Source organism: Rissa tridactyla, chromosome 4 (genome assembly GCF_028500815.1).
Source record: "Rissa tridactyla isolate bRisTri1 chromosome 4, bRisTri1.patW.cur.20221130, whole genome shotgun sequence".
NCBI lineage: Eukaryota > Metazoa > Chordata > Aves > Charadriiformes > Laridae > Rissa > Rissa tridactyla.
Window position 1 is genome coordinate 41,167,428 of NC_071469.1, and position 25,848 is coordinate 41,193,275.

Below are 25,848 nucleotides of genomic sequence, written 5' to 3' on the forward strand. Positions count from 1 at the left end.
CGTGGCTTTCTGGAGCTGTGCTCTCTTTGGTGAAATAAATCTGTGTGGTGAAAAGTGCACCTCCCCAGTGCTTCTGGGCAATGGGAAGTAGCTGGGCTGTTCCCCTGCCCAAAGACACGTATGGAGTTCACTCAGTCCTACTGTCATACTTTGGAAGAAGAGAATTTAAAAATGTGTATCCAATAGATCTTGAGAAGGGAAAACTCTCTTCCTTGGCAGTGTCAGTTATACTCACACAACACTCCTCTGGGAAGCAAACGGTCCGGGGCACAGCCCCAGCTGTCAGAAACAGACACCCACATTTTTCTTATGACGCTTGTGTGACCTTTTAGTTGGAAAACTTGCTTGCAGAATGGAAACTGCTGAGCTGGTGGCTGGGTTGTGAGACAGCCGGCCAGGGGGCGACAGGGTGGGGGGGGTCTGTCAGGAGTGCAGGCTTTGCACAGTGGGAGGAAAGTGGGACCGAACCGCAGGCCTCTGGGAGCTTTCCAAAAATGGGATTTGGGCAAAAACTCACTAGTTGAATATGTGGGGAAAAAATGTCAGACGTATTTTAATAAATGAACTCAAAACCAGGGGTTCCTCTGTCCTGGTTTGAGCGACACAAGATTAATTTCTCTTTCTGTAATTTTACTTTTCAGTAAGGTCTCTTCTAGTGCTTGGGAAAACTGTACTTTTAGAAGACTCTAGTGTCTGAATTTGTGAAAATATTCACCTTATAGCCAGCTATGGTATGTGGGTTTCAAGTTCTCAGTGTTTTTGAGCTAGCCAGGTGCAGGGATGAGGGGGATTGAGGCCTAGGCTGGCCAACAAATTATTTCATACTATGAATGTCACATTCAATACAGATTAGAAAGGTTGCTGACAAGTTCTCTCTCTTCCACGATGGTGGTGGTCCAGAGAACTTCTTGCCCCGGTGCTGGAGCCCTGAGCCCTTCCCTGCCTCCTGAAGCCACAGCACTCGCAGTGTCCGACACTTGCTGTACGCTGCTGGGAGTGCGCATCTTCCCACTGAGAGAATTGGCTGAGTATAATCCTTGTACATTTTATATTGGTATCGGCATCAGTATTGGTTCTTTAGTATTATTGTTAATTATTTAGTCTTATTCTATTAAATCTATTTATATTTCAACCCTTGTGTTTCCTTGTTTTTCCCGATTTCCCCTTCCCGGGTGGGGAGAAGTCATCGGGTGATAGAATAATTGTCTAAATGACAATAAATTGTTGTGTGTTCTTCAAACGATAACATCCCCGAATCTGCGTGCTCAGACTTACGGTTTAGCCAGACCAAAACCCAGCTATAGCCCAAGGGTTTTGCTAGCAGTGTTGTTGCTGACCACAAGCATTCAAACATTACTTGATTTGAAAATCACGTTTTGTGTTCTTCATGTTCACCTTCTGGGTTTTGAATTTCTAGGTATCCACCTCTTTCTCTTCTGCCTTCTATGAAGACAAAAAAAATTACCCTTTCAAAAGAGAAGCTGTGAGTTCTCCTAACAACATTACCCAGGAGCTGCATCTTTACAAGATGATCTTGCAATATGACACTCGCAACGGAACTACGAGCACTGTATGTGGGGAGGCAGACGATGGCTGCCCCTTATATTGGATGGGGACTGGCAGAGTAATGGATTTTAAAGATCCTTGCTGGTCATTACAATCAGTGACTTTCTTTTGCCGCAGTTTGCACCTGCAGAATGAGACGAGCATCCATGTGAGGGACCGTGCCTGGGGAGAACTGTGCTTCCGTGAGCTGTGGTTTTGGCCATACCTGTCCTGAGTGTATTTCAAGACTGTCAGATGTGTGCATTTTTGCGATGCCCGCTTCAATGGCTGTGCTCTTCCTTATATGCCCAGCTCTTTCTTGGTTGACAGTGATTAAACGTCAGGCTGTTGAGGAGGCCTCTATTAATAACGTGATTGAAGTCTAGAATGAGAGAGGCCTGCATAGCGTTAACACAGGGGTTTTTCATATTTGACAGGCATATATGAGCCCATTTCATGATTCTTCATGGGTATGCACCATCCTTGATTAAATTTGCTATTGGGGAGGTGAATTTAATGCCTTTGCAAATGGAGACCCAAGCAGAAGCGGAGCGCGGCTCTGAGGGTCTTGTCAGTTCAAATTGATTGCTGAGTCCTGGAATTGGAGCAATGCAGTAACTGAAAAATTAATCAATTAAAATGGAATATCATTTGGCTCCTAAACAAAATGCCAATGGCCTGATATACTCAAATCTTCACTGACAAATAGAGGATGAGTTTTTCCACTATTAGAAGACAATGTTGCATGCCGCAGGGCTGAATGCACGGCAGAGAACATATCTGAGTGAACAAGATCTTGTGCAGGACTCATTTTTGTAATAAATCGTGGATGCATGTTCACCATCACTCTTGTCACTATAGAAAGAGTACCAGTACAGTCTCTGGGGACAGATCTCACGGCTTCAAACCTCCGAAATACAAGTCTGCATTGTGTGCTGAAGGTCATTCTTGAACTTCTCTAAGAAACTAGGTCATGATTCAACAGCGGCACGAGGAATTATATTAAGTCACTTTGTTAAACACCAGTTTGGTTGTTGGTTTACAGACAGGTTGCATTTTCGTGTTGGGCCTGGCTAACTCCCAACCAACGGGTCCTGCCAAGAGCCTTTCTGTGTGATGTTCAAGAGCTAGTGTGGGGAAGAGCTGTGGGAAGCTCATGGTAAATTACCTGACTCATCGAGGTTGCATCCTACCCAGGTGTTATTTCCTGGGACGACGAGCTCTGTCTTGGGGCTGAGGGGCCAGCCTCCAGGAGCAGCATGGTACCCCATCCAGCACGAAGGCTGGAAGGAGTGTGGCTCCCTGAGGCCAGTTTGCCACCTGGCTCAGTCTGCGGGATGTGTGGTGCTTCCCACCTGCGTGGTGCAGCTGTCTGCGAGGGGCTGTAACAGGATCTATCTGATGATTAACATGGTGAGAGAGGAGGGAGTTACTGCTGAATTGGATAATATTCAAAATCATGACTGTTTGAGCAAGACCCACTAACAAAAACATGTTAAGGAAAAAAATCTTTCCTTGCTGGAAGACGGGGAGAAATTCCCATCTCCTGCTGTGGGGCTGGGTTTGTCCCTGGTGGAGGTGTGAAATGTCCCCTTGTCTTCCCGTCTCAGCTGTGCATGTGCACAGTATTTCTGTGGAGCGTGAATGTTCGCTAGTTGCAAAACCATACTATTTTATTCGTAATCTTCTAATCTCCGTTTAAAGCTCTAACTCTTCAGCATGAATGATTAAAAAGGTACTTTAACTTCCCTTCTCTAGCCTTAGCAAAAAGCCCTTACAGCATGATCTTGAAAGAAAATGAGCCCCAAGCTTAAATATAATTAAATATTTTAATGCTTTGGGTGAGCGGTGCCCGCTCCTCAGTGCTAGCTGACCCCTGCTCATCTCTTAGGTAACTACTTCACTGCTGACTATGTTAGCAGCTTATGAGGTCTAAAGTTGCTTTCTCTTCTGCAAAAATATCTGTGGCGGCATCTGTCACTCTAGACAGTTGTGATTCACTGGGAGGAAAAGGCTGAATGTAGGTCACTTGAGTTCAAAGGGAACAGATTAGTACATCAGCACAGGAGGCACATACACACGTTATGTCTGAGTAGATGGGGGACTGGGCTTACAGAGACACAATTTATGTGACTGATGTGTTTAATGGAGACTGAGACCATCCTCATTTGAACTGTCTTATTGGTTTCATAAGTGCTGCCAGGTAATCATGAGGCATCATCTGTCTTGAAACAGAATGCTATGTCAATCTGTCTGATGCTATAAATCGGGGTTCAGCTAACGTTTAAAAAGCCGCTGAGCATCTAACACTTAGAAGGCAGAAAACAAACCATTGTGCCTTTTACTTCTTTGTTTTAATAATTCAAAATCACTTAGAAACCAGGAACATTCTTTACATATTTAAATATCTATGGAGACTGTGATATTTTCCCAGAAGAAAAAGTGCAACTTCGTATAGTGCCTTTCTTTTTTGCTCTGAAGGATCTCAAAGCACGCTTCTTCAAACTGTGTACGTATAACCTTTAGCAGAGGAGTACTCCTATACACAGTAAGTAAGCTAGATGGCTTTTGCTAAGGAGGTTTGCTATGTGATACTGAACAGATGTCTGAATGCAGACAGCTTCGTGTCCATGTGACTCTCGGTTCTGTGTACAAAACCTTAATTCACAGAGGAACTCTACCTCAGCTACCCGTTGGAATCTCTTTCTGACAATGCTGCTGTTTTGGTGGGAGTGCCAGCATGAACTGCCCAGTCCCTTAGGTATTCAAAGAGTGTGCAGTCATGTCTGTCTTCTCCCTGACACCGGATGTTGTCATGGATATTTATGGGTAGAGAGAGGTATGCTTGGAAAACAAGTGCTGTTTCAGGGAAAAACTACCCCACGGGCCTCGCACTCCTCTCTCGTGCTTGTACTCAGTAATTTTGAAGACCATACCCTCACTATTTTTCAGGGGTTTCTCCACGTTGTTTTTCTCCCGGAGAGAAATATAAAAGCATAAAGGTTTCTGTCAGCAAAAATGGCTGTGTTCATTTGGCTGTACTTGCCAAATATGGAAAAAATGGCTTTGCTCCAGGGAACGAGATGAAGATGAAACGAACATAGAAGCCAGATGTATGTGTGTCTGGACATGTGGGTGTTTATACAAAATCAATGTATGTGAATGTCATAAATATATTTAAAAAAAATTGTAATATAATTTTTCAAATTTGCATAATGGACATCTGTGTGCATTAGACTTCAAACTGAGGGAAGAAATAGGCTTTGGCATCTGCTTCACCTCATCTGGGGTCTGGTTTTCCAGGCTTCTAGGCAGGCTCATTTCCCTAGAGCTGTTTGGAAGAGTGCCCTTGGGCACCTATCTTTGAAGCCCTTTTGGCTTCCACTGCTTTGCTTTATTCCACGCTCCTAAAAACAAAAGACTAGAAGGATGCCCCAGGGCATCATGTTGCCTCCCTTGAGTTAAGGGCAATGTCTTCCCGCTTCTGGGCAGCTGAGCCAGAAAACACTGCACGATCCAGCCCTTGCTAACTGCTCAAGGTCTTTTCAGTATTACGTAGCGGGGCCAAAGATGGACATAATCATCTCCTGCTATATGTTATATCTATATATCTGTCTTGGCCAGCCGAAGAGCTGGATAGTATCGTGCACCTGTGACACGTGAGGTTGTATAGTAAATTCCAGTTTCTCAAGTTATCGCTTTACAATGAATATAGAACAGGACTGTATTCGGAGGGGAATCCAAGTTGGCATGATTTACACATGGACTGCTAATCTACATGGGGGCGGAGAGTGGTTCGTTCATGCTGAAGCCAGTCACTGCATGTGGAAGCGACTTGTTTGCACGCAGTGCGATGCTGAGCTCATATGACCAGCATGACAGCGAGTACCCCGCACTCCTTAGGGCTGCTGTCTGCAAAATGAATGAGGCTGATGTGTGCTGTAATGCTGGCGCCGGTGCATGGTGGGTTACTTTTGGCTGTCTTCCAGTTGTCAACCCATGCTGCTTTGCATACCTTTGGGACCTGGGCAAAGTGATCCAGATGTGCTTCCTGGAAGCATCCCTCCCTTCTGTAGACAGGGACATGCAGGGAAATCCCACAAGAAGGATGCTTCTCTAAAGAGTTGCTAAAGAGATGACTAAATAGGATCATTAAGCAGAGGCCGCATGGCTGCCTCAGAAACAAGATTGTGCATTCTTAGACATGAAAGCAAGGAGTTGGACCATGGTAGGACAGACATTACCTTTTCATATCTGAGAAGTTGGATGAAGGTAGTGGTGCGTGAAGCTGTCAGAGAACCACCGCTTGTGATAGGCAGAAATAACAACTTAATTGCTCTTGGGTTTTCTTTGCTGCTCTCCCTGTAAACTTCCCCCACATTGTTTTTCTCTCTTATGTTGCCTACTTTCTTCCCCAAAACTGCCCAAAAGGCCAGCTTGTCAAAACACGGCAAGTCTGCTTGAAAGACTCTTCACACTAACAACCCATGTCTGCTTGTGACAGACATCATAGGAGAGTGTGATGTTCACCTCATCCAGACTGTAGACAACAACATGGAAAACACTGTGCCATCTTCCATGTCTCTTGGAGGAGGCTCTGAAAGTAATATCCAAAGCTTTATGGGTGTGGGGAGAAAATTGCTGTGGAAACCAAACACACAAAAATAATTGCTTCTCCTGTCTTGCCTTATACAGGATTTCCACCTTTTCAGGCCAGATGCGTGAGGACGCTCTCCTTGTCAATGGCTCAATGCCTGGCAAAACTATGAGGGAAGAAGAGAAGAACAAAATAGAAAACATTTGACTTCCTAGCCATGAGGCAGGGATGGAGACAAAGGGTTTCTCAGGGCTAAAAGAGAAGAGAGCAGAGATGCAGTCTTGCAGAGCCGGCAGAGGATTGCCTCTGCGTGCACAGAAGGCAATAGATGCCAGGAGACGGGAAAAGAATAGGGAGGTGGAGAGGCACCTTGAGCAAGCAGCAGTGCTGGAAAGCAAGGCCCAGCAGAATTTCCCTGCTTCTCACTCCCACCATCCCTTGGTGACTACAGGTCTGTCACAGAGAAACCCTATGAGCTAGCAGCCATGGCCTCTTCTTGGAGGGCATTGAAAATAGCCTCTGCTGGGGGCCCACCACTGGTCTCTCCAGCCCAATTTGGAACTGGCAGCAGGCCTCAAGATTGTCCAGTGCTGATGGCAGTAGAAAATCTCTTGAGACCAGTTAGCTGGTGTGGGAGCTAATCCATTCAAGTTGCTTTACTGCTTCCATTGTGTTACTCCAGTTTGTGCAGGCCACAAACAAAACATTCAAATCGGTCTCTGAGCTACTCTGTCAGCACTTGCACTTCTCGAAGAACGAGATGGTTCTATTTAACTGTGGTAATTTTTATTAACATTTCATAACAGAAGTTCCATAAGAGCATGGTTCCTAAACCACATTTAAAATGCTTTACACAGTTAAACAAAGCATGAATAAAATAGGCCCTCTGCTGTGAGGCACAGTGTTTTCTCTTAAAGTATTTTGAGCGATTTTTCAGAGGAGTATATGGACTATTTCACGAGACACAACAAGAGCCATGTGCACACTAGGATTCCTAAACCCAACTGAAAATGCAACACACCCTCTAAAACAAGTGCTTTTTGCAACAGGCATTCAAGAGATAGTGTCTTGCAAGTTCAGGCCATCAAGATTAGCTCGCTCCCTGGGCAAACAGGATCTTCTGGGAAATTCTTGGCAGTTGCTGCAGCTCTCAGTCCTTCCCTGTTTGTGTTTTGTGCTGTTCAGAGCCCATCCTTGTGCTAGCATATGGGTTACAGAGCTGAGCAGCACCTGTCTCTGTAGCATCCCAAGCACTGCTGTGCTCCCCAGCATCTGATTGCTGCTGCTGGTGGCGGTGCTGTGCTGTCCTGCCGTCTCTGGGACTTGTCTTCAGGTCACTAGGACAGCTTATGGAGCAAGTGGAGTGACCCCACAGAGAAAATTTTCGCACTGTGTGGGCCCCAGCAGCTCCACTGTGGTGTACAGAGGTGACTTGGCCCTGGTCTTTGCTCTCAGGGAAGAGGATTTGCTCAGCCAGCAAGGTTGTAGCTCAGCCCGATGGGATGAAGCTGGCATTGAACCCGTTCGGAGTGGAAACTGAAGGTGGTTGGACCTGTAAGGCCGGTGGGAGGGAGGTGCTGGCAGGGTTGGGGGTCATGGCAGTGGCAGTATGTGAGGCTGGGGCAGTGGGATAAATCAAAATAAAGAGGGAGGAAGGTTTGGAGAGGTTGTTACTCCTCTTTGTGTCCATATTCATTAGTTAGACCTTCCTGGTCATTTAGTTCTTCCAGGGAAGGACACTTACGGGGGATACTTGTGATTGATGCTTTTCTGTCCTGGGATTTGACAGAGCTGCCACAATCGTGAAAATTAGCTTAAAACAAAAGAGAAGGGTGGCAGCCCCCTGCTCTATTTGTTGAACTAGTGGTAAACACATGTAAGAAAGATATGCAAGAGCTGCAAAGTATACGTCTTATCATATAAAACTGCTGTTGGGCTAACTTCACGGTGACTGTAAAAAGAATTGCACTTACCTTTGAGAGTTTTGCGTACCTTACTCTAGTTAAGTAATGATTCCTCGTGACCCCTGGGGTATGCTTATTCTTTTTGAATTTGGCCAAGCCTGCTGATACAAAAAAATGTCTTGGGACCCTGAGGTCCCCAGCTGCTCTGGTTTTAGTGTCTGTTTGTACGATGTAGGAGCTAGCGTGTCTGTGCCTGGTGGCAGACAGTGACCGTGCACAGAGGTGAGTCGCACTGTCTGTAGTAGAGTCTTGGTATTTTACAAGTGATCAGGCCTAGAGGAACATCACTGTGCTAGTTGAGAAATGAGCCTCAAGTTTTCATAGAAGTGCCTGGCATTAATTCCTTTCCCTTAACCCCTTGCTTACAAAGTTAATTTCACTACTTAAACAGTTTCTGGTCTCTTGAACCATGTCAAAACACAAATAAGAACATGCTTTCAACAGCAGAAGAGCAACTCAGTCCATTCTGTCACTGAAAGGGAAAAGCATGTGTGGAAATGAGAAATGGTGAAAAGACATCAGAAGGTTTACAGTATTTCCTGAAATTTTGGTATTTGAACTGCGTTGGAGGTCTCAGCAATGTTTGGGACAAACCTTAATTTGTGCAAACTACTTTGCTAATCCCCAGTCTAGACACTCACATTTCCAGTGCCTATTCATCTTCATTTCTGCTTTCATCTAGCAAAGTTTTTTGGCCTATCACAGACCATCAGTCAGAAGGAACTGGGCTCTTCTGCTCCCATAACTCTTGTTGTTCCTGCCTCAAGCATGGGGATACAGGGTGTGTAGCTGCATAAAGAACTCACAGGTATGAACTATTCTGTTGATGTGGTTAACTCTGCACTCAGCCGTATATACTGTGCCTTTAATATACCCAGAGCTCACATGTGCTTATATTGACTTCTTCCTGAAGGGAGAGGAAAGAGGGGGTGGACATCAGTCTGCCCTTCGCAGAGGGTTTGGCAGGGGACTGACTACTATTTCACAGAGAGCACGTGCTGCTCCTGTCAAGTATGTTTTCAACTAACAGTGGAAAAACGTCTTGTAGTCAAATGTCTATATTCTAGGAAAAGAATCTGATAAAGCAAGTCAGTCCTTAAAGATAAGCTTTATATTTGCTTTGCCAGGCTTGTTCGTAGCTGTCTGGGCTCCACTCAGGATGGTGTTTGCTCTCTTCTCTTTATTGGGCTTTGCTGTTGTGTGCTTTGTGATGAGCTGTAATATCTAGAGCTTTTCTGAGGAGTTTGCTCTTTCTTCCATGTTTTGTATTAGCGCAGCCCTGATGAACTGCAGAGGTCTACGGAGCCTTATTGAATCGTATTTATTGTTTTCAGACTTTTTTTTCCCATTTGTTGAGATAATTTTGAATTCTAATCCTGTTCCCCAATATGTCTGACGCTTTTGATGGATTTCCTATGGATTTGATAAATGTACTCTGTCTCAATATCCAAGGTGCTTATGAAAATACTGAATAGCGCTGGATCCAGAACAAACCCCTAAGACCTGCTGTCACCATAGCCCCTCTGCTCTGACAGTGAACACCTGGTAATTCTGCTCTGACAGTGGGTTTCCAATCAGTTTCACCTATTCTGCATTAGTTTCATCTAGACTGTTATTTCTCTAGCTTGCTAATAACAACGTCTTACCAGCCCCTATCAAAAACCTTACCAAAGTCAAGATGGTATCTACTGCTGCTCAACACCCTTGAGACTGATTACTCCATCGCAGGAGAAAATTAGGGTGGTTTGACATGGTGTGGTCTTGACAAAACTCAGTTGGCTGCTATTTATTAGCTTGTTATCTTCTTGGTGCTCACAAATCAGTTGTTTGATTACTTGTTGATTACCTGTTGATTAGCTGTCTGCCTGGAAGCTGAAGCTAGGCTCTCTGGCGTATCATCCCCCATATTCTCCCTTTTCCTGTTTGAAGAGAAACTGGCTGAGATAAAAATGAGAAACGTTCTTAACTGACAATTAACTCCCAGTGCTCTTTTACCACTTTTTAAAATTTGATGTGTAAGTAACGCAAGAACTGTAGTATCTAGAGGAGTTGCCCCTAATGGTTCAAGTTTAAATGTGTCACGGCTCTGAGGGCACTAATGCGCCTTCCTGTCCCTGCCCAGTCCCCAGGGCTCCCTCCACCCTGCCCACAGCCCAGGACCCCATGTAAGCCCCACGGAGCACCCTCCACCCTGCCCTCAGCGTGGGACCCCATGTCAGCCCCGTGGGGCTCCCTCCACCCTGCCCATGACCCAGGACCCCAGGTGCTGTCAGCCCCTGCCCCAGCGATGCCACAGCAGGGCCAGCCTCCACCTCCCCATAACCCTGCCCTGCTTGGCCATGGGCCCTGCCAAGGTGGGCCCACAGCCTGGCCTATCCCCAGAAAGGTGCCCAGTGTGCGCTGGCTGGGTGGTAGGACCGTCCCCAGGCCCTGCCCTGAGCCCTGCCATGGGGAGCCCCCAGCCCTTGCGGTGCCCTGACAAAACGGCTCCTGAGGACTTGTTGCTGCTTCCAGCTTTTTGCACAACGTTCACGGCAATAAAAACCAAAACCAAGCCCATGCGGTGGCAGGGGACAGTGGGGGGCAAACAGCATCCCTTGCAGAGGGGCGGCAGCGCAGAGCAGGATGGAAGCAAATGTATCTGACGAAGTGTGCCTGTGTGAGTCCTGCACTAGGGAAAATCCATAATGTGGCAGCTTGGTGGTGCAGTGGTTGAATAAGTTTCTTTGTGTTTGAACATAGTGGCACTTTTTTTTTTTCCTATGAAAAGATGTTTCCCTCATTCTTTTACTGTAAGAAAGGGAAATCTGAGGATCAGGCTGACCTTGGCTGTATTAGGCATAATTTTATGGGCCACCTTCGTTTTATTTCTCACTTCATTCATCTTATCTCCAAATGGAATAGTCCTAAAGTTTAATTTCTCTTCATCCTCCAGTAGCTTTCCGCTAGAGACTGGTTTGACAAAACTTGTGCTGTGGCCACGGCTGCTGAGCTGTCGCTGGTTTCTCATAACAGTGTTCACGATGGTTTCAGTTTTCTCTGTCCCATTTGCAGTGCACTCCATTTGCTGTATTTCCCATCTCGGCGGACCGAGTGCAGGGTTTCTCTGAGCAGTCCATGGGGACGCTCAGATCTGTAACCTGAGTGGTCACGGTTCATTTGGAATCCATCAATGTGCATGAGTAGTTCAATTTGTTTCTTCTAATGTTCATTATCTTGCACTTGTCTACCGCTGAATTTCATTTGCCAGCTGTCTGGTTCTCCTAGGGCTGTCTGCACTGCAGGGTAGCCCTTCTCAGAGAAAGATGTGGAGATGTTTGTTCTTCTAAGCGCTCTCCTGCTTAAGGCATTGGGTGCGGTGCTTGGTCTCTAGGGTTGTTTTCCAACCCGCTAAGATGGTTCAACCAAAACGCTGTGTGATATTGGGGACCAGTCTAAAACTCCTAAAAGAAGCCTTATAGCGGAGGGAGAAACGTGATCAAGCCTGGTGTTAGAGGGTGTCCAAACTATTTTACGCAGAAGGATCTCAGGATCTGGGGATTGTCCAGTGCTTTGGATGAGACGTGAATGTGCCAGACTCTGCCTTTTCCAGCAGTTTTAGGGAACTCCAGCACTTCTTCGTACAAGGCTGGGAGCATTTTATGGTTTCTTTGTGATTTGGTCAATCAAATGGCTACCATAGACAATTTGATGATCTACTTTTATTGTATACACAATCCTGATTGCTTTATAAGCCAATATTTTACAGTTTCTAGGTTGTTTCCAACCAAAATGTCATATCTGAGAGTTCAGTATGGGCTAGAACTGGGCCTGTCCTCCGTCCCAGTGGCCCTAGTGAATGGTCTTCAGTTGCTGGCATTGCGCTGACTCTGTGGCCTAGGGAAGCTAGAGGAAAATTAGGAGAGGAGAGGGATGGCCCAAGTGGTTTTCCTCTTGCGTGGGGCTGGGGACATTTACATGCAGTTTTCAACTTTATCACCGACTTCTGTGAGACTGGGCAAGGCGCAACAAGGAACCTGTTAAATCAGCTGCCTCTGTGTTTGTATGCCAAAAGGCTGAAACTGTTTTTCATCAAAATACTGTGTTTCAGCCACATTGGCTGGAGACTGCTCTCAAACCCATGTTGCCTCGAAGGGTTTCCAGATGCCTGCAGTCTCTCACATTCTGCGTAACAAGTGTTAAAGGGAATTTGGCTCTGCTTGGGCTATCAGGAACAGCAGCTTCCATCCCAAGCTCAGTTGGTAAGGATAGTGAGGCCTGCAATTTTCCTCGGAGAAGGAGTTGTAACACCATTTCTGTGAGGCATTCCTGCTCTCCTTTCCAAACTCTTGCCTGTCCCGCCTTCACCCATACCCGAGCCACTTCCAGATTGTGGCAAACAACCTACCTTAGCGTGTGCATGTCTGAACTTATTACCTGTGTCTCAACATGAGTTGGCTGCTCTCCCTGATGCTCTGATGCTTGTCTCCGCTCTAGATGACAAGGGCTCCCCAAGGAGAGAAGAACAGCCGGAGGGGTTTTGATGAAAAGGCTTACTTGTCCTCAAAGCTGCTGAAGGCCGGAGAAGACCCGTACCGCCAGCATGCTTTTAATCAGCTAGAGAGCGACAAACTCAGCAGCGATCGGCCCATTCGGGACACCAGGCACTACAGGTACCGTGCAGCCCTTGCTCCAAGCCATGGCTGCTGCTCGGTGTGGGGAGTCCATTGACCTCCTGTGCTGTTCTGCGATGTTGACAAAGGGTGGTTTGGGTTTTTCTTCGCCAGCGTTGGTCTGTTACTTCGCTGTATTTCATGGTTAATCTGGAAAGGTCTCAAATGCGCAGAGACCCTTGGCTAATTCGGACCCAGCTTGTTGCTTTTCTAGCATCTCCTCTCCCAGGTCCAATCAACATCTGTTTCTTGCAGCACAGACCCTCCGTTGCAGCTCAAATTGCTCATCTGACAGTTGGTTTTTGCACAGGTTCCCTCACACTCATGTCTTTTCTCAGCGACCCTCTGTCCTGGCTCCAAGGTACATACCATTGTTGCAGCCTTGCTTTACTCTGGTATTCTTCATCTGCTCTGAAGGTTGCTATTTGGGTATTCCTCACCTCTGAAGCTGGTTTGGTGCCTTCTTTCCAGCCTGAGGATTAACGGTTTGGATGAAGGCTGCTGGGGTGGGGATGAAACTAACATGTGACTACAGTGAATATTTCATGGCTTGCAAAGTGCTCATTGTTCTGTCCTTGTTTCACTGGGGGTGAATTTATGCTGCTGACTAAACTCATCTTTAAATCGCTAATAGTGCTCAGGTAACTATGTTGTAGTTTCTGGAGTACAAAAAGATAATGTTGTACCTTGAAAACTGTAGGTTTGACAGTGATAGGATAGTGTAAACCAGCCTACTTCAATGGAGGAAAAAATAGAAAAAAACTAACCATGTCTGAAATGCATGTCTATCCGGGCTGGACCTTACCTAGGCTTGCAAAGCAACACTCCACAGCTGCTGGGAATGGGAAACCAGGCCTCTAACTTGATTGAAACTGTGAAAGGGATGTCGGGAGACATGGAGCTCTGTGAGCCTGCCAGCACTGACAGTCATCAGGGTGCTTTGTGAATGCAAGCAGTTGGGACCTTGGTTGTGAGACGAAAGTCTTGTGCTCCCGTTCCCCAGCATAGTACTCGGGATTGGCTTCCTAGTGACTCAGAGGCAGCGCTGCGTTACTGACAAGTCTCCCTGCCATGCAGAATTGCTGTTTTCTGTTAATCTGCTGTCATGTTCTGGCCTAAAAACAGCTCACTTCAAAGGTGAATAATTGTTTATTTTGGTCTGCGGTAGCATGCAGAGCATGCTTTTTGTGAAAAGCCTTGTCTATGCACTTCAGTCTGAAGAATAACATATATGTGATTCCCTGGAAATGTATGGCCACTTCAGCCCCAGTTTTGCAAGGATTCCCTTCAGCAATGAGGAGTCCAAAGCAGAGTATAATCAGAGCAGATAAACCTATTCCCATGTCCCTTTCTTTGCAGAGGTGGCAGTTTGGGAATGAGGGAGCTGTGTTTGAGTATCTTGTCTTTTAACTATATTGAAGTGGTTGCTGGGATGGCAATTCAGGATGAGGGCTTAATTCAGCTGATACAGGTTAGATTGTGGTTTGAGGAAAGCTCATTCTTGTGTCACAAATGGATCTGGCTCCTTGTTTAAGGAGTGAGGGGTCAATAGGTCACCAACGTGTCACTTCTTCTTCAGGCATCCAAGCAGAGCGTGGACATACTTGACTCCACATCCTACAAGCTTCTTCTGACCTAGCACGTGCTGTTTTTCTTACTCAAAGCAAAGAGAGGGCCAACTTTCAAGCACAAACTTTGTCCTTGCCCTCTGTGATGCTGTAATAATGCTGAGATCTCGGGAAGACTTCTCCAAATAACACATGTGCCAATCTCTGCTGCTTTTCCACTTCCTGATGCCTTAAAACATTTTATATGCATTACATCATGGAGTTATTTTGAAACAATAATAAGTGTGGTATGTCTCCTGTCTGGTTTTGGGTTTTCCACTTTAGTCTTTATCAAGGTTTCTTTATATGTTTGAAAATTGCTGTAAGAAGCTGCTGTCCCCTTAATAAAATATTGCAATGAAAAAGTCATAAACCAGTAGGTTTGAATGTGATGGCAAAAACAGTAATAGTTTAGTGACAGCCATAAAAAAACAGTAAGTAAATGTAAAAGAACAAGTAGTAGCTGTAAGAACTGAATTGTATTCCCTCCCAGGATGGATTCAGTCTTCGCATGGCCTTGAGTTGTTAAAAACACTTGGCCACAATTTCAGGTGTGGGCTCTTCTTCAGGCAGGGAATTAGTGCAGACTGACTTCTGTTTGACACTGGCCGGAAGTTAAGGCTGTGGACAGTCTGGAAGAGCAGAACAGCCCAAATCTGCCATGCCTAATGTCTGCCAGAATTGGATCCAGGGTTCACGTCTGTGAGTTGTTCTCCCCCAAGAATCCTGGTTCTCCACAGGGTATGAGCAGCCCTGGTGCAAGCTGATCCTGAGTTAATCCTTGATTCTGAGTATAAGAATGAATGTATGTACCTGACATTACAAAGTCAGATGAGAAGATGGGAGGAATTGCTTTCCATTACCAGCTGAGGTATTAGTGTTGAACCTCAGTAACTCCCTGATGAAGATCACAGCACTAGCTAGTGTTTTCCTTTCTGTAAAGCCCAGTATCCAAAGAATCTGAAGTGCTTTATACAGCAATGCCTGGGTGTACCAGCTCTGTGCATCCTTAGCATATGCGTGTCCTATGCATGGATAACCAAGATTTTACATGAATCACAGGTGAATCCAGGGACTAGAGTCCACAGAGTTGAACCTTTTGTTCCACATGAAACCCACGTCCTTTCCTCAGCATGCAGCATCGTGAGTTTAGGTATCACATCTTCAAGACTTTGCCTTTCAACAGGCACAGTTCTTTTTAAGCTCTTCCAACCTTGGTGCAGGGGCTGCTGAAGCCTCCCTTGCTGCAGCTCAACCGCGCTGTTTCTGGTTTTAGCATATTCTGCTTTTCTCCTTCAGAAATTATAGGTGCGCTGCTGCGGTGGCTGCTACTGGGTGATGTTTGGCTTACGTTTCTGCTCTCCCCTGTTGTAGGTGCACCTCTGTACGCTATGACACAGACTTGCCAGGCACCAGCCTCATCATCACCTTCCACAACGAGGCGCGCTCCACCCTGCTCCGCACGGTGAAGAGGTGAGTTCAGCAAGGGGTGCTGGGCCCAAACGATGGTGCCCGGTAGGGCACTGCGGGAGGGTTAGGCATTTTCCAGCAGTTAGGCAAGCAGGGTGGCTGCAGTCCCCAAATACTTGTGATCTTCCCTTGAGCTGGCCCACTAGGACAGGTCAGGGGCTTGGATTGGCAGCGTGGGTGTATCTTCAAAGACAGAGCGTATCTGCAGTTAGCCGCTATATAGCCCCAGCGGGGGGAATCGTTGGCAACAGGAAAGGGGCTGCTGGGCCTGTATCTGTGGGTGGGAACTGTCTGTACGAGCTTGGTTTGGAAGAGTGCGGGACCAAAGGGGGCACTGCGTGTCGCTAGATGCAGCTGAGGAAAGGGACTTGGGAGGGACTGTGTTCCATCAACGGGAATAAGCAGCCAGCTCCATGCTAGGGCTCATCTTGCAGGAGCTGGGTCTGTCTCAGTGAGGGCAGGGGGCACAGCTTGCAAGTTATTCAAGCAGAAGATGATGAACTTGAAGTCTCATGGAGACTGAGCCCTTGCGGTCCGAGCAGGTGGTCAGAGTCACTTGCTGGTAAACGGTTGCTGAACCTGATGGTCCACCAGATCCTCCCTGGGGCTTTGTGCACAGACCCTGGTGAACCTGCGGGACACTTACTATCTTGTATTAGTGTCTCCTCATATCTAAGTATCATCATCGGTGGCCAAATCTAACTGAGTAAATAGGTGGCATAGGGCCTGTCAGCATCCCTAGGTAGACAGGAGCATGTGATTATCTGTACTAAAAAACAATGTTCCAGCTGCTCCTTCCCTTCCCCATTGCCCCCCCAGAACCCAGGGAGGCTCTTTTCCTTTTAGTTTTTACACAAAAAATGCCCTCTGCCCTCTCTGACTTATCAAGGCATTTCTCAAAGGGTCTCTGAAACCTGCACACAGGTCCAGGAGCAGCCTGTGGAGGCTGAAGGAAGAATGAATTGTCTGGGTAGAAGGTTGAGCTGATGGTATCACTAACATGGATGCATTATTCATCATCACCGCTTCTTCCCCTGTCAGATCCTGTGGGCTTAGAGAAATGTGCTTTGTGAATAAATAGCAGGCTTTTTCAAGCTGGCCTCATGGCTAGGAGGCTGGATTTCTGTCTGCTGGGTTTGGTGCTGCTGTGCTTCCAGAGAATTGTATATATTGCGTTAACATATTTTGCCTTTTTATCTCTATCGTTTCCTTTTCATTTGAACCATAAAATGAGTTCTACAGAACCACTGTTAAGAAAATGAGCGGATTTGTTTGGAACCACAGTGCTGCTAGGGCAACGGCAGCAGATTTTCTGCCAGTTACATCATAGGTCAGACAGTAAATGGCTAGATGCTCAGAAACCATGGTAGTAGGGTCCTTAAGAAAATCTCAAGGCAGCCAATCAAGTAGCCAGATGCCATGATAGTTTGTCGTGGTTCTGTTTTACCTTAAACCAGGACATAGTTAAAATGAAGAGAAGAAGACATTAAGAGCAGTAGTAATGCATAGAGAGAGGAATTGATATCCAGATCCTATGGAAGTGATGTGTACTAATTAGCAGATACGAGTTGCCAATGCATTAACAGGCCAGTCTTGCTCAAAGCAAGGTCAACTAGAGTAGGTTACTCAGGGCTGTGCCTGGTCAGTTTTTGATATCTCCAAGGATGAAGACTGTGCAATCTCTCTGAGCATTCTCTTCTCAAGGCTGAACAACCACAGCTCTTTCAGCCTCATCTCGTACATCTGATGCTCCAGTCCCTTAATTATCTTAGTGGCCCTTCACTGGGCCTGCTTCAGCCTGTCCCTCTTTTTTGTTGTCCTGGGAAGCCCAGAACTAGACACGGCACTCAAGATGTAGTATTACCAGTCTCTCAGATGTGGTCTCCTGCAGCCCAGACCCCGCAGCAAAGACCTTGAAAAATGGATGACCCATCTGTTCAGATTGGTCCCTGCAATCCTGCTGTCACTGGAGAGGTGCTGTTGTGAGGGACTGGCTGCACTCTGCTGTGAATGGTGGGGCGGATGACATTTCCTCCCAGACCTCTGGCTACAGCTGGAGTCTTCAGTGCCAGATGGTTTACAGCCAGTGAACATGATTGATTTACTCCTTGCTTACATCAAATATCAGAAGTATCCATGATTTATCCCTGTCTGATGAGGGATCACAAAGGCTGAATTCTTCTTGAGCTCTATGGTATTTGCAGTGTCACACAACCAAGCATTGGCTAGTAGCCTTGTCTTTGAGGCACGGGAAGTTTGACAACTCCACACAGAGGTGAAGGCTCAGGTCATGGCTGCACTGTTAGAAGAGATATGGGGCTGAGTCCCACTTGCAGGATGACACTGATGTTATATAGAGGGAGTTGAAGATTCAGATTTCATGATGCTTTTCAAGGCCGCTTCTGTAACCCGAGAGTCCTGTCTTTCAGCAGAACACATCTGAATGTGCCAGGCTGAGTTACTGCTGTGACTATAATTGTCGCTCAATTCGCATACACAGTCAGTGCACCAAATGCTGTGTAATTATTACTTTGCAGCACTTTGGGGTAAGTGAAGTACCAAAGGGACAGGACTGTTCTGTTCTGTTCTGTTTGGTTTATGACCTGGCTGTGAGTCTGCAGAGGACCACAGTGATACTAAGCAACAGGAGGCATAAAATTGCACTGCCTGCTTACCTCCTGACTAGTCAGGCTTGCAGCCTGTCATTATTTCTATATCCATAAGAGCTTTCTTAAGCCGGGTAGAGCATGATTATTTAGGTAGTTAGAATTAACGATTTGAGATGCACCTGGTGAAAGTTAAATATGATTCGACCGTTATTATGGGCCTTTTCCCAAGTTTAGTTATCATAATTACACTATGGGGATGCTAGAAGAGACGTGGAGGTGGAAGAGGACAACTGAAGGAAATGAGCGGGACTAAAAGCAAAATTTTCTGTGGCTGAAAGCTTTTTTAGAGTCTCAGTCTTTAGAGGTGAGTAGAATATGTACTACCAGTTGAAGTTTTCATACCTGAGATCTTTGCAAGCCTGGCTGGTGAGTGCCTGAATTTGGACACTGAAAAATCAGCTGTAAAACTTTGGGAAATTCTAGGAAGAAATATATGAAAAGGGTACTGGGATTGAACTAATCTTAAAATAAAACTAGAGAGACCCTAAATGCGCTCCCCTGAGCCAGGTGCCGTCTTACTGTGTTATTCGGACAGCTGTGCAAAGTAACTCAGCTGAGTCGCAACGCTGGTACCAAAAGGTCTTGGGAAGACCCAGGGATGAGACTCCTGCATTGTGATTTATTTCAGTGATCTAAATGTGGCAGCTGTACGGGCCATATCCTGATCTGCAGACCCTTCTTGCTAACCGCACCTGTACGTGTACACACACGGACTTGCACAAGTATCCCTGGCAGCTCGGCAGTTGCCAGGCTCTCCCTGCTGCCCCAGGATCTCTGCTGCTGGGTGGAAGCAGTGGGAGTGATGTGCTGTTGTTGCCACTTGAGGATGGGAGAAGCGTTTGTGTATGAGGGAGAGGGGGCAATAGAGGAGTGACTGTGGGGAGGAGTAACTTCTTTCATCCAGCACCCTGTTTCTTGTCCCTCCTGATCTGCAGAGGCCGCACGGGCTGCATGCCTGACTGCTGCTGTGGGTTCCAGCCATTTTACTCCTCTGGCCAAGGTAAAGGCAATAGGCAGCTGGACCTGCTGCCCAGCCTGCAAGCTGCCAGAAGGACCAGGCCAGCGCACCGATAGGCCATGCTGCCCTACATCCTACTGGTCCCATGCAGGGAGTCCTTCAGACAAATTTTGTTGCTTTGTTTTCAGTGTAGAGGGAGACAATTGGTTAAAAATATGCAGCAAGAGACTAAGAAGGGGAGCAGGGAAAAAAATGGGAAATGGGCTATCTACCAGAACCTGTGAACATGCCAGTTCAAATGGCTTGTTGCTGGCATCCTCAGTTCTGCAGGAGATGTGTGTCAGTCAAGAGCTGCTTGCTTGTGTGATGTCTCTTCCTTGTCAGGACATAGCTGTCACTCTCAAACCAGTTACTTGCTTGGCATCCTGTTCTCCCTCAGAAATAACTGTCACTCCAAAGGCATTTTGCATGATTGATGTCAACGCCTGATTAGTCATTAAGCGATACCATCACTTCTGCTGCAGTGACCATTCTTGCAGAAGGGAAAATACTGCCCTATTTTCTGGTCCCTTTCTTCCTCTTTATTTGTGATTTCAGTCAGTATTGTGGGAACTGTTTGTCTTTAGCGCAAATGTAAAGGTGAATAGTCCGGCTTTGAGTCAATGGACTTGAACAGATGTCAGTGGTTCAGTGCCTATGCGGAGAGCCTGTATAAATTCTGATTAAAAAGGATGCTGTTGTAATGCTAGAGCACTTGGTATAGCAACTCATTACAACGACAATTTAAATAATGGCAAAAGAGGAGATTATTTTAGAGCAAAGGAAAAATAAGAGATGCTTCTCTGCTAACATCTGTAATAAACAAGATTATCTATGAGCTGATGAGGGATGGACAGATCAGCAGAGGAAAGAAACTCATTGTCAATGCTGATGTGGTGTCATGCAACAGAGTAAGGACACTGATACTGAGAGAAGGAAGCTGTGAGAAAAGACAAAGGAGGTAGGGAATCCATGAGTTAAGGGGAGAACAGTCTGTGTTTCTGCTGTAAAAGGCAATTGTCATTTGGATTTTGGAATCCTAATAATACATTTTGTTCCTAAAAGTAATAGATTGTCATGCCAGTCTCTGTACCTCATTGGAGGGAAATACTAGGATTACCATGTTCCTTGTTAAAAAGACAGACAAGACAAAGTGCAAAGAAGATTAAGTACCTTTCCCAAGGTTCCATAGCAAATTATTGCAGAGCTGAGAGCAGAACTGGGCATTGAACGATGAGCTGCAAACTCCTTGAGGAGTGTTTTTTCTCTACTGGGAAATCAGTGGACAGGTGAGGAAGAGGGAACAAAGTGTGTGCTTTTTCTTTCCTAGTTATGTTGAGTTGGAAGACCTGAAACTTGCAGAGAAAAGGTGAGCACTGCTAATAGTCAGGCTAGTGGGAGAAGGTGTGGAATACTGTTTTACAGCCATTATAGTGCAGGATGCAGCCTGTCTGGGTTGGTTAAGTTTTGCATTGAGTTTGCATAGACAAGAATTTTAGTGCAGGGCAACCTTGTCTGTAAAATATGCATATGATGGCTATGCTGGGAGAAGCTGCACTTATAAATGCAAAGAGGAACATCTCCCACCTCCCACCCCACCATGCTAGAGGATCCAGAGAGGTATGAGCCAAGAGAAGCAAATGAGATTCAGCTTTGAAAAATGCAAGCTCAGTCATCTAGGGACATATAAGCTCAAAATACAAATACTCTCAGAGACACAGGAAGCAGCATAAATCTGAAATAGAGTGGGATGTGATACTGAGCAGCAGAGCAGTCAGGATTTTGCTGTGTGAGACAGCAGAAAACTCCCCCAAACTGAGGAAACTTTGGCTCTGTATGCAAAGCCATCAGTGATGCTACTTAGTAAGATGGTAATTTATTTCTCTACAGCTCCATTCCTGCTATTACTTTTGTTGTCTGTTTCCTGTATAAAACCAAAAAAAAAGGAAAAAAAGCCAACAATCTTTCTGCAGAATAGCTCAAAATCAGAAGAGTGGGTGCTACTGAAATGGGACGGGTTGCTAGAACCAAGAGGACAGTGTTTACCTCTGTTTTTTTTTAATATGAAAGTTTGCATGGCTGTCCTTATCACTGGGGTGACCAAATGCGACTGAGCAATCTTATTGAAGGCAATGAGGACCCGCCTGTACATAGAGGCATTGGAGGAGGAGGCTTGAAGGGGGAATATGCTGTGTGGCTGTAGTAAAACCAGGGGAGGGACTTGAAGAACATAATGGAAAATTATGTCAAGTGTCTTAAACAAATGAGAGGGACAAAGAGTTCAGAATCAGACTGCTCTGACTCCAGGGTACCAGAGTACATCAACCTCTGAGGAGGGCAGAAGCTTTTATCCCCCCCTCCTTGTGTGTGAAAGCCCCTGTGTCCTGCAGATGGAGTCCCGAGGGTACTGTGGGGTGTGCTGTCACCAGTTTGAGGAAATGGGGGTGCTTTCAGCAAGTGTTGGGGCTGTTTTGAAAGAAAGATAAGTAACAAGCGAAAGAGGAAAATAAAACCCACATCCAGAGTATTGCCAAAGAAAATTGCCTTCCTCCCAAAGAATGGATTTGGCGAGAAAGCCCCAGCAGGCCTCATCTGTGGCATTGAGACAGAGCTCCTTGCTGGGGAAAGTGGCAGCTCTTTCCACTCACAGGCAGCGATGAGCTTTTCCCAGAGCCTGGCAGATGGGAATGGCCTCCTGGCTGCCTCGGGGCGGGTGGTGCTCTCCTCTTTGCCTCTCTGTTTAGAGGCAGAAAGCATGCCACAGCATCCTTTGCTGACTTGCCCCTAGGTGAGTCCCTCAGTCAACTTCCTGGCTGTGGGTCCTTGTAAAGTCCGGATGAGATGTAGTACCTCTCTGCTTGCAGTTTGGCTCCTGCCAAAGAACCCTGGTACAAGGGCAGGGTTACTTCTTCCACATTACTATGTGTGGAACTACACAGTACTTCCTGCTGTAATGCATAGCATAGCAGGTTTGTATCAGTCCTACCATTGTCATTATTATGGCAGCTCACAAAGATTGTCTTTTTCCTCCCTGGGTCTCTGAAGTGTGCTGAACCGCACCCCTCCCAGCCTCATCCAGGAGATCATTTTGGTAGATGACTTCAGCTCAGATTGTAAGTATGGACCTATTTCCCTTGCACTTGTTTCTTCCCTCCTGTTTTCCCTCTTTTTGTTTGCTCTGTTCAGTCCTCACAGAGATGCCCTCTTGTCTGTATGCAAGAGAAAAAGAAAAGAGAGGAAGTTTTTCTGTGTTTAGTTTATGTCCATGCATGGTAGAGGCCAGAGTTTCTTCCTTCTTACTGTTGGGTCTTCCCTTTCTGTCAGCATGGCAGTTTTGGCCAGGTTGCCAATTTCATTATGCAGCATTTTCTGAGCTGTTTAGCCCAGATATGTATGTAACAACGGTGTACATGAGCAGAGTGGGTAATTACAAGAGAGAGCAAGAGGATGCAATGGAGCCTACAGAAAATTGCTCCCTGGGGTCCTGCAGGCAGACTGGGGCAAGACTGTCTGCCTGCCTCCATGTGTCTGGGAACCCAGGTGTCCCTGTGTGTCACGGTTCGGGACATGGAAGGGTGATTGCTTTAGGCAGCGACATACCTTCTTCTGCAGCTTGGCACAGGGATGGAGTGTCTTCTGCATGAGTCCCACCAGCCCTGCAGACTGGAGGCTATGGACTCTTTCCATCCATACAGTTGCTCTTCCTCCTGGGTGTTGTGTAGTAGCTGTGAGGTGGTGGGGACAGAAGACTTCTTGCTTCTCCCATGATGTGCGCTAAATTCAAGGACAATCTAGTTGTGTACCACTTGTAATAATTGATAATTACTCCCTCAGAACACTTTACAGATAGCTGAAAATGCCCACCTTGACCTACTGAGGTAAGGAAGTGTTGCTCTTTTGATTTTGTGGCTAAATACTTGTGTAGTTTTGGACAAAAAAAAATTTTAACGGTGGATGCTGAGATTATGGATTTAACTTTCAGAGGGCCTAGAGTGTGATTTGGATAAGGACTGAGCTGTGACTGCCCAGCTGTTTGAGTTGGGTGTTTCTGAGCACCTCCAACAAACAGTCCTAAATGTCCCATATTCGGCATTAGAAATTAAACTCTCAATGGCCAAAGCGTACCAGATCAACACCAATGGACCTCTGGGACCTACTGCACAGGGCTCAGCCAGAAATTCCCATTTAAGCTCCTAGGTAAATGGAAAGATTTTTAAAGAGCCCCATCCTATCACAGCTCTCATTTTTCTCACTGGCAGCTGGATATTTGTGGGTACAGCTATTCCTCTGAGGCACCTGCATGGAGGCACTTTAGCACATGTTTGAGGTCGGACACTTTGCTTTAATGTCTGCCTCAGTTTCTCCAAAGATACAGAGAGTTTCTAAGCTCTGGCACGTAGTTACAGAGTGATGTGCTCCAATCCTGAAGAGTGAATGACTTTATAAGGATTCTCCTTACCTGGAGTTGTGACTTGGCCTTCCCTTGTAGCAGATGTCCAGCAAAATCTCAGTACTCTGTAATTAAGAGCACCTGCCACTTCACTTGGATGACGCAGCAGCTGCCAAAGTGCCCACACAAGAGCAGTATTTCAGATAGCACGTTATCCTGGAGAATGGAAATGCTCCTGCAGGAGCATGCACTTCGGCTAATAGCCTTTGCGTTCTCCCCAGTCTGTGGGAAGATTACAGCAGGAAAGAGGAGGTGTGATACATGAAAAGGAACGAGCAATAAACATGGAAACTGGGGTGAACTTGGTGGAGCAAGGAAAAAGAGCCAAGTTAGAAATTGTTATTCCTGTGACCTCTGCTAGGGCAGGAATAGAGAGGGGATAACAGAGAACTAAAGACCCAGTGCTCCTTGGTACAGCTGGGCTGGAGCCGGTAGCTGTTCCTTTCTGTCATCTTGCTTGAGCAATGTAAACGAGGGACTGCAGGAGCTTCTGGCAAGCTGCCAGTGAAGCCCTCGGTTAGGCATCCATGTGTTAATTTAATGGTGTCTCCAAGGAAGTGGGTCACATCCCTGCGGCCTTTATTTAATAAAATCAAGCAGAAACTGCCCCAAGAACAAATGGTGGGAAATGCCCAGACGAGCCACTGAAGGCAAAGAGAGCGGATGAGATCGCTTTGTATGACAAGACTCTCTTTTACTTGGCACTTTGGTGATTTGCAGCCACGGCTCCCTGTGGTCCCTCTGTTTCATCAGTGCTCGGTGCCGCGTTGCCAGCGCATGCCCTGTTGTTCTTGTGAAACGCTGAGCACGGGAGGCCGAAGGCCTGGCTGCTCAGAGTATCAGGAAACACAGGCTTAGCTGTCCGAGGAGGACAGCAAGCAAGCAGTGCTCTTCTGTGCACTCTTTAGACAACAGGATTAAGGCCATCAGGCTGATTAATGTGATGTTAAGTGAAAGCAGAATTTCCCCTCCCGTGGAGAAGCAGGAGAACAGATAATTGGAGCGCTCTGTTGAAGCCAAATAGTTCATGCATGTGTGCCAAATGTTGGTTTTTTTCCTTCCCTAAGCTGAGGACTGCCAGCTCCTTACCAAGATCCCAAAAGTCAAGTGTCTACGAAATACCCGGCGAGAAGGTGAGTGTGGAAAGCTTGGTAGGTACAAAGATTTTGCCGATTTTCCCACGTGTCCCCGTTCGCTTGCCAGCTGCTTGCATGTTGTTTCTTATGATTACTGTTTGTTTTTTCAGTATAAGAATTTGGTGTCCTAGTTTGGAGGCTCTGTGGAGGGAGAATCTGGCTTATCAGCCCTCAGGCTTCAGGGCTCTCATTTTGTATTTGAAATAATAAGAAGTGGTGTCCAGAGGCCCTGGCTAGAACAAGGACCGCAGTTTAAGATCTTTATGAATATAGATGCAGATGGAAGTCTTATCCTTTTAAACTCCGAGCGCAAGATAACAAGCCATCTAGGAGATGTGGGAAAGGGAAAAGCAATCATATATCTATCATAAATAGATACAATTAAGGAAAGTTATTTCTCGTATATCTCCTACGTGTATAAATGGTAATGCTGACTTTCCCAGCTGCTCTTCAGTTTGACTCACATGTGCTGGCTTATTTCTAAACCTGTCAGGGCACAGCAGGCCTGGAGCAAGGATCTGGAAGGGAAGATGAGAGTCACTGCTCAGTTCACAAAGGGCATCCCAGGTATGCCCTTTGTGGTGGTCTGTAAGAAAGCATGGAGACATCTGAGAGACAGATTGACATCTCTGACTGCAGGGCAGAATAAAGGACAAGTGGGAATAAAGCAGATAAGCAGTAAGAACGGCAACAAGCATGGAGTAGAGCTTGGTCCCATGGAAGTGGTGAGAGAGGCAGCGTGGTGCCCTGATGGGACAGAC

At 46.2% G+C, this 25,848-nt stretch overlaps 1 protein-coding gene across 5 annotated transcripts in view; it reads left to right on the plus strand.

Annotated features, from left to right (window-relative positions):
* The window catches only part of GALNT16 (polypeptide N-acetylgalactosaminyltransferase 16), a 115,829-nt gene that overhangs the window by 44,249 nt on the left and 45,732 nt on the right, over positions 1–25,848 (plus strand). For all 5 annotated transcript variants that reach the window (XM_054199674.1, XM_054199672.1, XM_054199671.1 and 2 more), the window contains exons 2-5: positions 12,583–12,758; positions 15,740–15,838; positions 22,547–22,614; positions 25,019–25,084. In XM_054199674.1, coding sequence (XP_054055649.1) covers positions 12,583–12,758; positions 15,740–15,838; positions 22,547–22,614; positions 25,019–25,084 — 409 coding nt within the window. The remainder of the gene's footprint in view (positions 1–12,582; positions 12,759–15,739; positions 15,839–22,546; positions 22,615–25,018; positions 25,085–25,848) is intronic.